The 13,137-nt window shown below is 47.8% G+C and overlaps 5 protein-coding genes across 5 annotated transcripts; 1 reads left to right on the top strand and 4 right to left on the bottom strand.

Moving 5' to 3' along the window:
• Positions 1-555: 555 nt before the first annotated feature.
• Positions 556-2,547, bottom strand: EYB26_001027 (uncharacterized protein; the record flags this gene model as incomplete). Its single annotated transcript, XM_054260339.1, has 3 exons — positions 556-711; positions 760-987; positions 1,039-2,547. 3 exons carry the CDS (start codon positions 2,545-2,547, stop codon positions 556-558), a joined length of 1,893 nt encoding a protein of 630 aa, XP_054116314.1.
• A 3,416-nt stretch (positions 2,548-5,963) lies between these two features.
• On the bottom strand, positions 5,964-6,999 carry EYB26_001026 (uncharacterized protein; the record flags this gene model as incomplete). The annotated part of the gene is made up of 3 exons (XM_054260338.1): positions 5,964-6,405; positions 6,461-6,908; positions 6,963-6,999. 3 exons carry the CDS (start codon positions 6,997-6,999, stop codon positions 5,964-5,966), a joined length of 927 nt encoding a protein of 308 aa, XP_054116313.1.
• Positions 7,000-7,367: 368 nt separating this feature from the next.
• Positions 7,368-8,964, top strand: EYB26_001025 (uncharacterized protein; the record flags this gene model as incomplete). The annotated part of the gene is made up of 4 exons (XM_054260337.1): positions 7,368-7,638; positions 7,710-7,996; positions 8,047-8,162; positions 8,220-8,964. The coding sequence occupies 4 exons, from the start codon at positions 7,368-7,370 to the stop codon at positions 8,962-8,964; spliced, it is 1,419 nt and encodes a 472-aa protein (XP_054116312.1).
• Positions 8,965-9,490: 526 nt separating this feature from the next.
• EYB26_001024 (uncharacterized protein) lies at positions 9,491-10,924 on the bottom strand (the record flags this gene model as incomplete). Its single annotated transcript, XM_054260336.1, has 1 exon — positions 9,491-10,924. One exon carries the CDS (start codon positions 10,922-10,924, stop codon positions 9,491-9,493), a length of 1,434 nt encoding a protein of 477 aa, XP_054116311.1.
• Positions 10,925-11,522: 598 nt separating this feature from the next.
• EYB26_001023 (uncharacterized protein) lies at positions 11,523-12,698 on the bottom strand (the record flags this gene model as incomplete). Its single annotated transcript, XM_054260335.1, has 5 exons — positions 11,523-11,597; positions 11,662-11,830; positions 11,901-12,030; positions 12,094-12,354; positions 12,410-12,698. The coding sequence occupies 5 exons, from the start codon at positions 12,696-12,698 to the stop codon at positions 11,523-11,525; spliced, it is 924 nt and encodes a 307-aa protein (XP_054116310.1).
• Positions 12,699-13,137: the final 439 nt, after the last annotated feature.

The raw sequence follows: 13,137 nt of genomic DNA, 5'->3' as shown, positions 1-13,137 counted from the left end.
ATACCATTCGATGATCCCGACGACATGACTAGTCTCGTAGAATTAATTGATCACAGCTGAACCTCGATCAGCATACTGTGGTGTTGAAGGTCAAGTATAGATAATATTCATATATCAATTCTCATCATGATACAACAATCAACATACATAATAATAATAATAAAAATAATCGGTCAATATCACACACGTATCCGAAGAGAAAGAATAACAGCAGCAAAAGCGAAAGCTCATGGCTGGGTATTAAGCATAATCAAATTCCATCCTATCCATCCCATATCGCCTGCCGTGAGGTTCATAACGCGTGGCAGGACATCAAGCAAAAAAACACAAAACATTGTAAAGCAAATACCCAACCTGGTAAAAACAATTCCTTTATACACCAAGTCATGAGTCATGTCGTAGCGTCATCAAGTAATAATCACATTGCACGGAATCAAATACACTGAAGCAGAGAGTATCGTCGTGTTGTAAGTAGAAAAGACTGTAATGTCTGACAATCGAAGTTGGAAGAACATTCAATGTTCGTAATAATCATATCGTAATCGTTGAGATCACCTAGAACAACCGTGCGGCGGATTTGCCTTCGCTAGTTGCAACTGCCACCAGTGCTTCTAGCCGACCCATGCCACTCGCACCGGCAGCAGACGGGTTCTCAAAGATTCCCGGCCGGTTTGTAGGTGTGTATCCGTTTTGCTGAGAAGGAGCGCAGTTCTAACCGATGTTAGCTTGATAACTTATTTCAAAGAGAGAACCACTTACAGGAGCTTCGTGGGCCACGGCAGGTTCTACATGTCCATTGCTATGTACAATAGCCGGGTGATACTCCATAGAGACAGTCGAAGGAGTCGCGACGCCTTCGCTACTACTAGAATCCTCCGGAGAAGTACGAGTAACTTGAGACCCCGGCGTGGTAGTAGCGGCTTGAAAACTGTATCGCTGAGTGTTTTGTGGGGTCGATGGTTCCTGACGAGAAGTAGAAGCGAATGGCTGGCCACTGCTTAGCGGTCGAGATCCGACGCTGTGGAGTTCTCCTAATACCTGTTGGCCCCACGTAGTGGTGGCTTCTTTATAAGACAGGCTCGCAGACCCATTGCCTAGGCTGAGTCCAGTAAGATTATAATGCAGATCCCAGGATGGCTGAGCACGTCGGTGACCTAGTCCCGACATTGCAGGAGGAGGCCGACTTGACGGCACCTGTCCCGCAAATCCAGGAGTATATGGTGGGCCACGACTGGGTGTGTCGATTTGCATAGGACTAGGCTTTCGTAAAGGGGGAGTGAGTGGACGGCCTTGAATGACCTTATCGAAACTCTCAATACCAGGCAATCGGGTGCCCTGGCCGTCGGTGTTTCCAGCGCCAAAAGCAGGACGAAGTGTATTTGCGGATTCTTCATATTTAACTAAGCCACTGGTGGTCGGGCGAGGATATGTCGAAGGATGCCATGTGCGCCGACGAAGCTCTGCTTCAGACGGACTCATTCCTTCATCACGGGATGGCGCAACACTCGAACTCGTAGGACTGGCATATACAGATGAACCGGGGGCGTATGGAGCATGGGAAGGAGGAATAGACGTGACGTGTGGTGGAGGATACGTTTCGTGGTTAGTGAATGGATTCGGGCCAGATGGAACAGATAGACGACGGGCATGTCCTCGAGCATCCCAGTATCCCGGTTGATGAGATGCGGCCGCAATGGGAGAAGCGTAGTGAGAACTCATACCGCCACCAGCAGAGAATGTGGGATAACCATGGCCAGGTGATGGACCGGGAACCGAACGAACAATCTGACTCGGGGGTGTTGTAGGTTCAGCCATAGTTCCTAGAGGGAGTTGCGCTCGCGCACCGCCGTCATTGGCCATAATCAAGGGAGGTGGTCGACGTCGCAAGTCTGGCGCCTGACTCAAGCTGGAAGCTGTGGAAGCGATGCTCGATGTAGAAAGATTCCGGCTATGTCCTCTGGCATGACCACCCTGGCTTCCTGTCGTGCCGGCTCGTGCGCGGCCTTGCGGAGGACGAACGCGATCGGTGCGGATTTGACGCTGAAACCGAGTACCTGTAGCGGCGAGCGAATCTCCCGGGATGTCTTCATTGACATGGACGGTCTGAGCATGTTGGCGCAAGTTGTCCAGTCGCGAGAAACGTCTTGAACAATGACACTGAAAGGGCCGTTCACCGGTGTGTTTTCGGATATGACGAGCAAGATGTTCGCTTCGGGTGAAACTCAACGTACAGGGCGGAAAGTCGGTACAGAAGAATCGTTGACCCTTTTTCTTCTTCGACGGTGGAGCGTTCTCTCCGTTGTCAGGTTCATTGTCGGTCTGGTCGCGGTCGGGTTCGTCATCCGCCACCGTAGTCTCGTCGCCTGTGGATGCCGTGGATGGCGCTCGCCGATGTGATGAAACTGAATGAGGTTGAGAAGAGTCGGTCTTTGATGTCGACGGTCGAGAATCCGATGACACGTCCGGTCGAGGCGTCGTTGATGTCACATCCTCCATCTTTACATTGTTTGGTGTGGGTGTCCGGTTGACTGGTAGAAATGAGGTCATCGTGCCGACTCTCTTTGGATGAGTTGATCTGTTTGGAACCCGTGAGACACGGATGTAATAAGATATATAGTCGATAGAAAAGACGCAAGGAATAAGTATATATGTTCGAATCAGTGATGTTGTATCGAATTTCCGTCGTCAGCCGTGCCGATTTGGTTTGGTTACCCCGAGAATCCCACAAAAGAAACAAGGCAAGAAAAGAAAGGGAAAGGGAGAAAAAGAAAATGAGCGATACCAAAAGACAAAATAAGAACGTCACGGCGACCGATATTTCTCACAGGAATGATAATATTGGCGGTGCAACCGGCGCATAAGATAGAAGAAGAATAGATGGGAGTGGTGGGGAGGAAGGAGGAGGATGGGGGGAGAGAGGAGGGAAGATTAGTATTACACTAGGGTCAGAATGGCGAGCGGCTGAGACCGGCGCCGGCAACAGGGCCAGGTACAAGAAAACCAAGCCAGTCCAAGCCAGGCAGTCCACGTAATGATTGTGCCGGGCTTAACGGCGATGATCGAGGTGAAACGTAAGGAGAGTGGAGGCAAGATCGGTATATAAGGTATCGATTGATAGGAAAAGAGGGGGGGGGGGGAGGGGTTGAGAATTAACCGCGACGGGACATGTCTTTTGTTGCTTTTGTCGCAGAATTACTGAGAGATCTTGATAGCGGGTATCTGTCAATTTGATGCTCGTTCTGGTGTCGCAGTTGTAACTCTCGGGGCAGAATTTCCAGACTAGGTTTCAGACGGATCACCGGAGCGACTTGATGGCAAAGTCAGGTCGCACAGAAGAAATGTCGACTCGGTTGGTGTCGCGAGTTGATAGATCACGAAACGAAATCGATTGAATGTCGGAGGTGATAGGGCTATGTAGGAAGCGATCGGATATGTATGTATGGCAGCATGCGAGTCAGTGAATAGTCTGGAGATAAAGAGAAAGAGACGAAAGAAAAAGCAAGAGGGGGCGGTATGTGCTCTCATGGATTGGCTGGATGGCAAAGTCAAGAAGATGACGGCGAGAGTCGTCGTGACGAATGGGATGTTAAAAGGTGGGAGCTAGTAACGCGAGGGGCAGAGGGGTCCGCCCACTGTCCAGGCCTTGGAGAGCCATGGTTGCGTGGGTGAAAACAGGGCAGCTCTGCTGCTGAAGCAGGAGTTGAGATTCCATATGTATCGCGATAAACGTTATAACTAAGATATTGTTGTAGATAATACGATATTCTCTGCTAAATAATACATCCCGAGGAGCAATACTCACACCATGATAGCCACGTAGTCAGTTCTATCGATACAATCTCTCTACTCGGGTGCTTGTGCTCCAGACGGAGTACGAGGAGCACTAATGCTAGTACATACCTTGCCTGAATATGGTCCAGAACATACAAGCTTGAAGCCACAGCCCAGACCTCCATCTGTACATACTCCAGAGTAGTAGTGTATGATTTTGCCAACGTCTCCGCGAATATTTGGTAGTATTTCGTCGTCTTTCATAGGCTTTCGTAGACGCATCGTAGATATATCCAGCACGATTGGCCGGACTGGGCCCTGGCGGTGGACCAGCCAGCCAGTTCCAACCAGGCTTAATGCAGTGCCTGGTGGAGCCACCAGGAACATTGATGATTCATCGATTCAATTTGCTTCTCTCCAGGGCTGTTTGCGATCGATCACTTTGTACGTCCAGTCAGAAGATGAAGGACCGTCGCATTTCTTTTTCTCGTCCTGGATCTCCGCCAGGAGACAATCCATAGAACCACGATGAAATGGGCAACGCGTGTTTCGTTTCAAACGATCTGCAATGCTAGTTCACAATCAAGACGGTAGCCGTTATACTACGTACGTTTAATCTTTCCTTCTTCCCCGCCATTCCGGTCTCCGGCCATCAATGTCCTGAAACTTTATATACTCTGTGGTACGGTACCTCGCTTTGAAATTAAGTTAGGAGGTTAGGTGATGGCTGCAGAACATTGGCCGCGATGGTTCCTTGGTATCAGACTGGGAGTACCGGGAGGTTGGGGATTTGGAAAACGGACTTCTACGGTCTGCAAACGTCCACGATATTCCGACCTAGCTAGACTCTTGGGTACAATGAGCCGATGATTCAACATCGCTCGCGCAGTGGAATCATTGTGACGAGATGATGAACCCGATGATAAGCACGGAGTACTATGGAAGTAACAACTGTACTGTGCACTTACCGTCAACTAGACAGAGTGGCGATGTACACGGACTCGTGACTTACGCCCGTCACGGCCTTAATCAGCCCATTTCCGTTTTGGGCATACCGAGATGCGTGTCGCCATGTACTGCACCTACTATGCTGTGCTCTGACTGGTTGTGGCTGTATGTAATACCGCAAGTATACTAACTATGAGTACGCATAATTACAAGATCGATCGTCGAAAGCTTGAAAGGCCCCCCACCCGCCAAGACGGCCCTGGGGATCCTTCGCTGTCACATGTCAGTCTGCGATACACCAATCAGATTGTCTGGAGGAGATATGGGCCAATTGATACACTGTGTACGCTGTGTATCTACTATGTATGTACCTTACTGCATCTCTTTATAATGGGTATTCTAGTGCTGCTCTAGTGTTTTACCGTTATAACGACGAGTCAGCACGCTCAAAGCCAAAAGGTCGAGATTTTCTTTGTGTCGTAAATCCGAGTCAGACCAAAATCCTGGCCCGTCACCCGACCTCCAGTTCCGTGCCTGGGCCTGTCTGTCTGTGCCTGGCCTTGCATACAGGCCATGGCGTTATTTCTGCCTACACGCTACCGCTAGTACGGTACTAGTATTGTGACTGTACAGAGTATGTATGTACTAGTCGACAAAGCCGGTAAGAGGCCGGCAGGCACCCTTGCATACATAGTACGTACGTAGCTATCTTTCATCAAGAGGGGTGAGTAAGAGATCCGACCGTTGTTTGCTTTAGCTTTAGAACACTAACTTGGTGGGACATGTATATATATAGTTATATATTCAAAATGTAAGTCTCAAGTACTCGGAACGATCAAGGTACAATGATGCATTCTTCCTTATCAACCTTACCGACCCCGCTTTTGTGCGGTGCTTATCAAATCTGTACTACAGCGCGCACAGTTGACGGAATTAGATCAAATCATGAAAGGTTGTTGAGCTGTAACTTAGGGATTTCGACATCTGACCTGATATCCCAGCCCATCAACTCGAGTAACGTAACGCGGTGAGGTGAGCATTCCAGACAATGGTTTTCAACTCAGCCACGTAGGTCAGCCAAGATTGCTGCATGGTGTGCCACCCCTTGCGCCCATCCATGGATGTTGTGGTTGATGGGGTAGAAAGCATGTGAGAGTGCCTCAGGTGTACATCGGTGTTGTATGTATACAACGCTTCAAGCAATGCATTTAAATCTAATTAATTATCTACACACTTGGATTGGTTTAGACACTTCCCGTAAAATCCATATTCGCACCACCGTTCGTCGTAACGCTTTCACTCTCCTCTTTCCAATCCCCAATCTCCTTTAATTGCCTCTCCACCTCCAATTTCACATATTGCACCGCGTCACTGCCCATCAACAGCTTCCTGGGTAATTCTTTGCTACCAGCGTCAACAAGCGTATCAACAAGTAACCCGGCAATGCGGTCAGCATCACTCCACGTCTCCACTGCTTCCGGCCTAGTGATATATCCCAATATCTGGCTCAGGGGGTCAGAACCAGTGTTGTAAGCCGGATGCCGAGGTGCGACTTTGAGGCTAGCAGTTTCACTACCAGCAAAGTTTGTGCGGACACCGCCGGGAGCGACGAGGAGGAACCGGATATTCCATTCTGGCTTCATTTCCTGTGCCATGGCTTTTGTGAAGCCTTCCAGGGCGAATTTGCTGTACATTACACTCAGCATATATTCGCCCCCATAACGGAAGGAGGAGATCTTACCCAGCGTGGTAAAAAGAGTTACCACCAACCGTAATCGTTCCCCCCATCGAAGTAATATTAACAATAGTGCCGCCAATATTGTATCGAGGGTTATTGACCTCTCGAAACACTCGCACTGCTTCCTGCATCAGAAATACAGGACCCCAGAACAGAGTCTCAACTTCCACTCGTGCATCTTCTTCCGGTATACCCTCTGAGTCTCCCATGAGAGCATACCCAGCATTGTTGATGGCAACGTCTAGACGACCATACTTCTCAACAGTGGCGTTGACGGCGTTGATGATAGAGTCTTTGGAAGTGACATCAACTTTGAGTTTGAGGACTCGCGAAGAGTCGTCGGGGAGGTAAGAGAGAGCCGCCGTGTTGCGGGCGGTTGCGACGACGTTGTGACCCAAGTTGTAGACTGCTTGGGCGATGGATTTGCCTAGGCCGGAGGAACAGCCGGTGACTGTCTCGTCAGCTTCAAGACTTCAGAGGGCTGAGAATATTACAGAATACTCACTGAGCCAGACGGCACTTGAATCTAGACTTGCAGACATTTTGATCATATGAAATGAGTGTACGCTTTGAATAATTGATTCTATCCTCGAGAAGATGGGGTTCACACCCCTATTTATATCCCTCCATCGATCCAGATTTGCCCCTTCCATTATGTCCTTTAATTTAGCTGTTCAACATGATTCCAGAAATTTGACGTAACTTTGCCTGTTCGGACGAAATTGCGCGTTGAATCCGCCTTCCTTCCTCATACGGCAATTGTCTAATACGGCTTAGCGTTAGACTCTAAACCTAATCTGGAGTTTGTACTAAAAGCAAGTGGGGCTGAATATCATCATCTTGTTCTCTTCTGCAAGAATTCATCTCATTTTCATGCCACCAATAGCCTATTACTATTATTGAAATACGTATGGAAAGGGATAGAATAGACGATGCGTCTTTTGTGGTCATTACCGGCTCGCCACAAAAGGACAAGAAAAAACGGATCAGTCATGTCCGGTCCGTGATCCGAAAGTCTCAGCTTCGACGAGATGGACAGCTACAACCTCGTCCGGTGGCCAGAATTAAGAATCAAACGAGGACTGGAAATGAGCTGGGGTCTCCAAGCCGAGAGCTGGCATGGAAGATGGATTTGTCATGGCTGACCGTTTCGGAGACTGTGAGTAAGAGGTTGAGATATTGTAAGATATCCCCCGTAGTTTGCATCTTTCTCTGCCTGTCCGCTTTTATGTGTGGATGCTTATATTAACAGTCTTCCACCAATACATCGAATCAAGCGCCTACCTTCACCCCTTTTTCCGCACCATGATCCCCATCACGGTCCTCAATCCACCGCTCATGAGCACCAAACTCGTGAACGCAACTGCATGGGACGATCTCAATGGACCTAACCCTGAGATTAGTGCTTTGACTTTATTTCAGCGAGATATCGCTGAGAATATGCTCCTAGATTCCATAGCGGAGGCGACAAGCCCTAATGCCGATAGTACTCGTAGTGATGTGATCCTGCTCTCGCTGTTGAGTTTATTGTCATTCGAGGCATGTCTTCTAGCTTTTCGTGTAAAGATGTCGGTTGCTAACTTCTGCAGATAATAAATGGTGACGAAGTTGGATACTTACGACATAAAGCAAATATTCATCGTTTAGTTGACATGCGAGGCGGAATAGACGGACTAGATGTGAATCTCAAAATCAGCTTGCTAGTGTAAATGCCCCCCCCCCCTGTTCATTTCATGAAGGGTCCTGTTTTGACGGTATTCAGCATATATCAACTCGAATCAGTGATCAAAGGATTTGCTGGCTCAGTGACTCCAACCTTGGGATATACTCCAAATAACGAGACGTGGGCGATGCCCCAACCAACCGATTTCAAACTCATGACCTTTCAGCGGGGTCAAGCTCAGTTCTGGGAAGGAAGAATCGGTCTCTCGACTATACGTCTTTTGAGTGATTTCTTCCAATTAGTCATGCTATCCATTCAGTATCGACAAATATCAGACTATCATCAAACCCAGGCGGAGGACTCGCAACGACTCCTCCAAACCCGAATACAGTGGCATTTCCTCCGCGATAACCTTATCGCTCTGAACTCAATTCCATTCTACATCGAGACTGATCCACCTGTAGATCAAATCTTACTCTACGCCATCCTTCTATACGTCTTTCCTTCTTTTGCAGCCAACCAGGCGGTACTAAAAGAATATATCAACAAACTACAATCCCTTCTACAAAGATCAAATGTCCTAGAGCTATACCACGGCCCATTACCCGGGGCGTTGATATGGTGTCTTATCATCGGCGCAAGGAAGAGTGGCCAAGGTTTTTCTGGCCAGTCCGTATCATCGACTCGACAATGGTTCTTCATGCAACTGATGCGTATAACATGTCCGGCAGCTCTGGATGATCCACTTGAGGTGTCGAGGAATATTGATATGATATTAGCTGGAATGGATGGTGTGGATTGTCTGTCTACAGAGTCATATCATTCGGGTCTGATTCCTGGTTGATGTGATATGTCCGGCTACATGAACGATTTATAAAATTCGGCGTGTATTCTGCTTGTATATGAGAATACGTATTTGCGGAAATGTCGGAGTACATGTGCATATATAATTTATATATATATATATACCTATCTGCCTACCTACCTACATTGATACATATATACATACAAACAAAGCCACATTCAATGTTACATGCATATACAGGACCATCACCAACCTCATGCCAGAAGATCAATGCCGTACTTGGACGTTGTTTCAATGTTGAGAGACGTGACTGAGATCTGTTCATGCAAGGGGTCCTTATCCACATACGTATACGGTATACGAGATTTGGCCCCAGGGATCAACATCATCAGAGCATACCTGGGGTTGCTCAGCGTATTCGTACATATACATGTAACCACTTAGAATCGTTAAATGCTTAAGCCATTTGTCTGTCCACATAAAAACCTCCAGATCTAGTATGTACTTCCCATCCAGTCAAAAACGGAAGAAGAAGGGACAAAAAAAAAGTAAAATGAATCTTATTCTATCGTCCCATCGCCCCTACCACAGCACTAACCATAACCGCAGCCTCCCGTTCCCAATTCCCTACCACAACCGCTCCCCCTGCACCTCCACTGACAGCTCGTCCCTTGGCAACATGAGCCGGTAACTGAGACCCCCGTAACACGCACTCGCGCAAATCATTCCGCAATCTATCCCGTCCAGACCTCAAACTGCGTGCTGCGGCACCGCCCCGGTTGAGGATTTCTTGTACCCTGCTGGGCAGCGAGGATGCTAATGAGCGCCAGTAGTAGGATGGTAGGGATGGGGTGTCGAGGACATGGAGGAGGGGTTTCAGGAGGTTTGAGGTTTGGTCTGTTGTGGATGGCGAGGATAGTAATGGGTGAGCGGGACGTTTGAAGCCTGCGAGGAGAGTTTCTAGTGCGGCGATGTCTTGACAGCGACCGGATACTTCCGCTAGTGCCCGATCTAGAGTCGGCAAGGTGGCGAGTCCGCGTGCAAGAGAGGAGAGAGATGAAGTCAAGGAGTTATGGATATAGCCTTGTAATGTAGATAGAAGAAGCTCGGGCTGAAACTCCTCGGCGCTCACGCCGCTCTTCGGGGTTGGGGACAGTAAATAAAGTGTCGTGATAGCAGAAAATAGTCTTGCCTTAGCTTCCTCTGTTTGCGCATATGTCAATGACGATGTCGCTGCTGACGGTGGCGGTGACTGAGTTCCGTTACTTGTGCGCAAAGTACCATCGACAATCAAAGATGACACCGAGAATCGATTAATGACTTGCTGCGCCCTAGCCTTTGTGGTATTCTCCGCCGGAATCACCAAATCGCTCCTCAACGTGCGAATGACTTTTACTCTATCCAAGCCTTGCCCTTCCTCCCCCTCACCGATAGCAGAAAACATCTGTCGTAGCATAAGAATGGTCGTAGCCGCTCGCACCATTGCGCGATGATCATCTTTCGCTCCCGCCGTACCGCCGCTACTAGCACTAGTGATTCGACCAGTAACTTCAGCAATCTGGCCCTCCAACTGTCTCCCCAAGCTAATGCATCGTGCAACCGCACGAGCTAGACGAAGAGTCTGCAACGAGTTTTGCGCTGCGATCCTTGCTTCTTCTGCGCTGGTCCATTTGCGCAATACCTCCTTCTCTAATCGTTGATAACCCTCTGCGAGGGAAGAGACTTGTTCCTCAACCTGTGTGAGGATTCGCTGACTGGACTGTGAGCGGTCCTGGGTGTGCTCAAGCAGTGGGAGGGCGGATTTGGTGGTTAGGTTGTGGATGTGAGTGTCTATCTCTTGCACATCAAATAAGACTCGAGATAAGGGTGTTGAGAGATCGACTTGGGTGTCGTTGATGTTGTTGGTGTTTGTGACTAGGGTGTTTGCGAATGAAGAGGCGCTGAAGTCAGGGTCGAGGAATGTATCATAGTCTATGTATGATGCTTCGCTTGTTGCCATTTTGGATGGCTTGATTCAATATCGATGTTTCAGAACATTCACACACAACACATCCGGATAAAGCAATGTTGTATCAAATTTTAAGGTCGGTCAAGCCGTAAATCCGCAGTCTTAGGTCGTTAATCATTCAATCATTTAAGTCCTCGGTATATTTATTATCGTGCGTTGAGATTGCGAATCAGGTCCTCCCGAGTGCTCAATTCATCAAGCGAAATAAAGCGCTCTTCCCTTCTCTATAGGTTTCCTCTCCAGATCCACTACCGTCCCTGTAATGGCTCGTTTAGAAAGTATCCAGATAATTCAATGTCGAGGTTGTTGATGCATGTTTAAAACAAAGTACGTGGATTGGCCAGTTCGATCCATCGCTAATGGCACATGTATCTACGCTAAGCCACATTAGGCGGACTCCAGTCACGTGTGATATATAGGGGTTAGGGTTACTACGTTCTACTCAGGGGCTGAAATATGTGATTAATATTGTGCTTGAAAAGCATAAATTCCGTGTTTATATATCATTATTGAAGTAGAGTATAGGCAAGTAATCAAGTATGTCATCATGACTCCGCTTCACGGCCTTCCCACGACAACGACATCTACTCTATTCCAACACACGGCCGTTGGACTCCTCGACAATGAGCTCGAACTCTGGCTGGAATTCCGTGTACAAATTATGCTATAAGACTTGTTAGAAACAGGCAAATATCGAAGTTGATGACATGGAAAGGGGAGAATCGAACCGGGTTCTGGACAGAACTAGCTGTGTACGCCGCAACCTCGTCCGAGATGATTATCTTGGGAATACCATTTGCTGCAGCTGCTTCAGCCATTAGCTGAGAGTGGCAAGCCTTATCCAGACTGTAAAAGAGGAAAGCTGCCTCGTCAACAGTAGTTCCGACAGTCAATAGTCTTCAAGTATGAATAGAATGGTTAGCCGTCTTGTGATGCAAAATTTGTTCCTCAGAATGAAATTGCGCACCCGTGATTCTGCAAAATACAGGCCATATTATCTCCAAGAGCCTTGGCAATCTGGATTCCTTCATCCTGAGCCAAAGCGATGCCACCATGGTCATCGTAGACGCTGCACTTGCCATAAAAGTTGCATGCATCTGCCAAAGAACAGGTTAGTTCCTCGAAAATCATATCCACAGTATCTTCTGATGAGTGCAAACCTTGACTAATCATCTCAATATTCTTTCCAAAAGCACTCCACGTCTTTCCATAAATCCCATGGGTATGCGCAGCCGCAATCACGTCAGGGCGAGCCTTGTGAATCTCCGAATGGATCATAAATCCAGCTTCATTGATGACTTCTTGATTTCCACCCTCGCAGACATACCCCTCGCTATCAACGAGGACCAAATCCGAAGCCTTCATCATCGAAAAGTGCTTGCCGAAGGGATTGATCCAGAAATGATCTTTAAGCACGGGGTCTATTTGACACTATTAGACCTACTATGTTTCTCTCCAGCAGCGAAAGAGGCTCACCTCTGATACTGATATGGCCCGAAATTCCTTCTCCATATCCTTGCTTTCCAAAGAAACGGAAGGCTGCTGCCATGTGCTCCTTCATCCATTTCCTCTTCGTATATGGGTCATTGTGGATGGGGATACCGCGAAGCTTCAAAGTACCAGCCCGGTTACCACGGACGAGAGACTGAAACTTAGCATCCTTCTCTGCAGGAACGATAGAGGGGAAGCTATCTTCAGCAAGCGCATCGGACACACTGACGACGCGGGTTGGGAGAGTCTGGGTTTGGGTGACGGTTGAAGACATGTTGCAATCTCTTCTCTATCCAAGATATATTTGTCGATCTATCATATACAGTCTGCGATATCAAGCAAACAGCAACAGAAAATGAATGAAGAGAAATGTTAGGTTCTTATCTTGTTTCATACTTCGGTTTTGCTATCCAATCAGGCAATTGCGGGCATCGGAAAAGCCCCGCGGAAAATAGAACATCAGACGGAACAAGCCGATGGCCAATGAACGATCTGCTTTCCAAATCAAACATGTCAAACGGTGTTTACAGAGGGCATACGCCTTCTCTATACTTCAGCTTCATAGAAATGGCTGATTAATGCCGCATGATGATATCTGATTGTGAGTCGCCATCATGGCCGGGTTTGAAGCCATGTCACCGCTTTGTCCAATATGCAGGGTTATCGAAATAAAGGATACATTCGACAGACATCAAAGTAGGGTATATGTACAT

Source organism: Talaromyces marneffei, chromosome 1, assembly GCF_009556855.1.
Source record: "Talaromyces marneffei chromosome 1, complete sequence".
Lineage (NCBI taxonomy): Eukaryota > Fungi > Ascomycota > Eurotiomycetes > Eurotiales > Trichocomaceae > Talaromyces > Talaromyces marneffei.
This window is presented reverse-complemented; position numbering and strand designations above follow the sequence as displayed.